Source organism: Procambarus clarkii, unplaced genomic scaffold (assembly GCF_040958095.1).
Source record: "Procambarus clarkii isolate CNS0578487 unplaced genomic scaffold, FALCON_Pclarkii_2.0 HiC_scaffold_113, whole genome shotgun sequence".
Classification (NCBI taxonomy): domain Eukaryota; kingdom Metazoa; phylum Arthropoda; class Malacostraca; order Decapoda; family Cambaridae; genus Procambarus; species Procambarus clarkii.
Genome location: NW_027189146.1, coordinates 1,980,666 through 1,983,165, shown reverse-complemented (window position 1 = coordinate 1,983,165; position 2,500 = coordinate 1,980,666). Strand labels below are relative to the sequence as shown.

The following is a 2,500-nucleotide window of genomic DNA, read 5'->3' as shown; positions in this document are numbered from 1 at the left end:
ACGTGGGATGATACGGGTCTTCTTGTTGTCACGTGCGGCGTTACCGGCGAGCTCCAGAACTTCGGCAGCGAGGTATTCCATGACGGCTGCCAGGTAGACAGGAGCGCCAGCACCGACGCGTTCGGCGTAGTTGCCTTTACGCAGCAGACGGTGAATTCTGCCCACGGGGAACTGAAGTCCGGCCCTGCTGGAGCGAGACTTTGACTTGCCCTTCACTTTGCCTCCCTTGCCGCGTCCTGACATTGCTGCTGCTGTTGTGGGTTTGTGGTGTTTTATGCCGGCCCGCAGATCGAGCTTCGTGTTATATACCCCGCTCAGGATCAAGGGAGTCCGCCACTGACCAATCAGCGCGCTCCGCCACGCGACCCGCTCTGAGCTGAGTCGCGAGCGGGATATAAAAGGAAAGCTCGACTCGCGCAAAAGTTCATTATTGTATCGCAACGCCAGCCAGCACGAGCATCATCATGCCACCCAAGGCATCTGGAAAGGCTGCCAAGAAGGCCGGAAAGGCCCAGAAGGCCATTGCCAAGGGCGATAAGAAAAAGAAGCGCAGGAGGAAGGAGAGCTACAGCATCTACATCTACAAAGTGCTGAAGCAGGTCCACCCCGACACTGGTATCTCTTCCAAAGCCATGTCGATCATGAACTCGTTCGTGAACGACATCTTCGAGCGCATCGCCGCCGAGGCTTCTCGCCTGGCCCACTACAACAAGCGTTCCACCATTACCAGTCGGGAGATCCAGACGGCTGTAAGGCTCCTGTTGCCCGGAGAACTGGCCAAGCACGCCGTCTCTGAGGGCACTAAGGCCGTCACCAAGTACACCTCCTCCAAGTAAACGGCTTACTTACTGCCCTGTGGTGGTGGCTTGGCCTCAAACTAACAAACTCGGCTCCATTGGAGCCACACTTTAATTTCTAAAGAGATTGTGAGTGTTAGACACCAATACTATTATAACAAAAACCTCTGTCACTGAAAGCAAATAGCTATAAAATGAGAATATTTATGAAACTGTCTGTGTGTGTTTTCTCTCTCTCAGTCTCTGTCTGTCTGTCTGTCTGTCTGTCTCTGTCTCTGTCTCTGTCTCTGCATGTCTCTCTCTCTCTCTCTCTCTCTCTCTCTCTCTCTCTCTCTCTCTCTCTCTCTCTCTCTCTCTCTCTCTCTCTCTCTCTCTCTCTCTCTCTCTCTCTCTCTCTCTCTCTCTCTCTCAACGACACATATAAACACTCGGTATCTTTTTTCTAGAGATTAGAGATTCATTGTTATGTTCCACATTAGGATTACTATGCAGGCCACCCTCTTAAGGTTTGAAAATGTCAAGAAAACGGTTAATTTAAAATGTCATCTCCTAACTTAACAGATTAAGCCAGAGGACCAAAAACAGAATAAAACAGGACAGGACAGTATGTCACTTATACAAGCTGCTTTTATTTCTAGTACAGTATGACAATTTTTTTTTTTTTTGGAGTGGGGGGGGGGGGGGGGGGAAGGATCCTTGGCAGTGCATAAGAATGAAAAGCGACGGCGTTTTGTTTGTAAGAGGACAGGTGTACTACAAATGACTTGATTTATTGATATCACGTGTACAGTGTATGTATGACACCTAAATTATTGTACTTTATTTATTATTATATGTATAGATGAAGGTTAATTCATATGACTGATGCTAGGAATGTCTGAAATCTCCTTAGAAGGATATTTTGGGCCCTGAGAAGGGCCGAGTTTGGTGTATACTAGGGTGGTCGTTTTAGCTTATGCACGCTCTCCACGGATACGGCGAGCAAGCTGAATGTCCTTTGGCATGATTGTGACACGCTTGGCGTGGATGGCACAGAGGTTAGTGTCCTCGAAGAGACCGACCAGGTAAGCCTCTGGATGCCTCCTGTAAAGCCATGACGGGCAGACGACTGGAAGCGAAGAATCGGTCTTGAAGTCCTGGGCAATTCTCGCGCACCAGACGCTGGAAGGGAAGTTTCCTGATGAGCAACTCTGTGCTCTTCTGGTAACGACGGATCTCACGCAGGGCGACCGTTCCGGGCCTGTAACGGTGAGGCTTCTTCACGCCCCCTGTGGCAGGAGCAGACTTGCGTGCTGCCTTGGTGGCCAGCTGCTTACGAGGAGCCTTGCCTCCCGTGGACTTGCGAGCAGTCTGCTTGGTGCGAGCCATGGTGAACAACTGTGGTTTGTGATGGCCGGCGCCGAAAAATTTTTTTGCTTATATACGCCGTCTCGAGGCGCTTGCTCGAGCGCCATTGGCTGCTCGACTCGCCTACGTCACCCCGTTGCCCCTCCCCTCCTTCCTCTGGCTGCAGCCAACAGGCAGCTCACCTCAAACACTATTATCGCTGATTTTGCTCTATTTTTTGGATTTGTGCAAAAGTCATTTCACAGAGACGTGAAACAGACGAGTAGGCAACTGCAGTTTTGAAAGCGTTGTGAGAAAGCCGTGTTTCTGCTCGAGTACAAGCATAAAGTAAGGACAGGCAGGAGTTAGGAGTTGCC

At 50.3% G+C, this 2,500-nt stretch overlaps 1 protein-coding gene across 1 annotated transcript in view; it reads right to left on the bottom strand.

Annotated features, from left to right (window-relative positions):
• Positions 1 to 294, bottom strand: part of LOC138360509 (histone H2A-like) — a 3,679-nt gene extending 3,385 nt beyond the window's left edge. The window contains exon 1 of the mRNA XM_069320279.1: positions 1 to 294. This exon is cut by the window's left edge and continues 125 nt beyond it. Coding sequence (XP_069176380.1) covers positions 1 to 243 — 243 coding nt within the window. The 5' untranslated portion in view covers positions 244 to 294.
• Between the last annotated feature and the right edge of the window lie 2,206 nt (positions 295 to 2,500).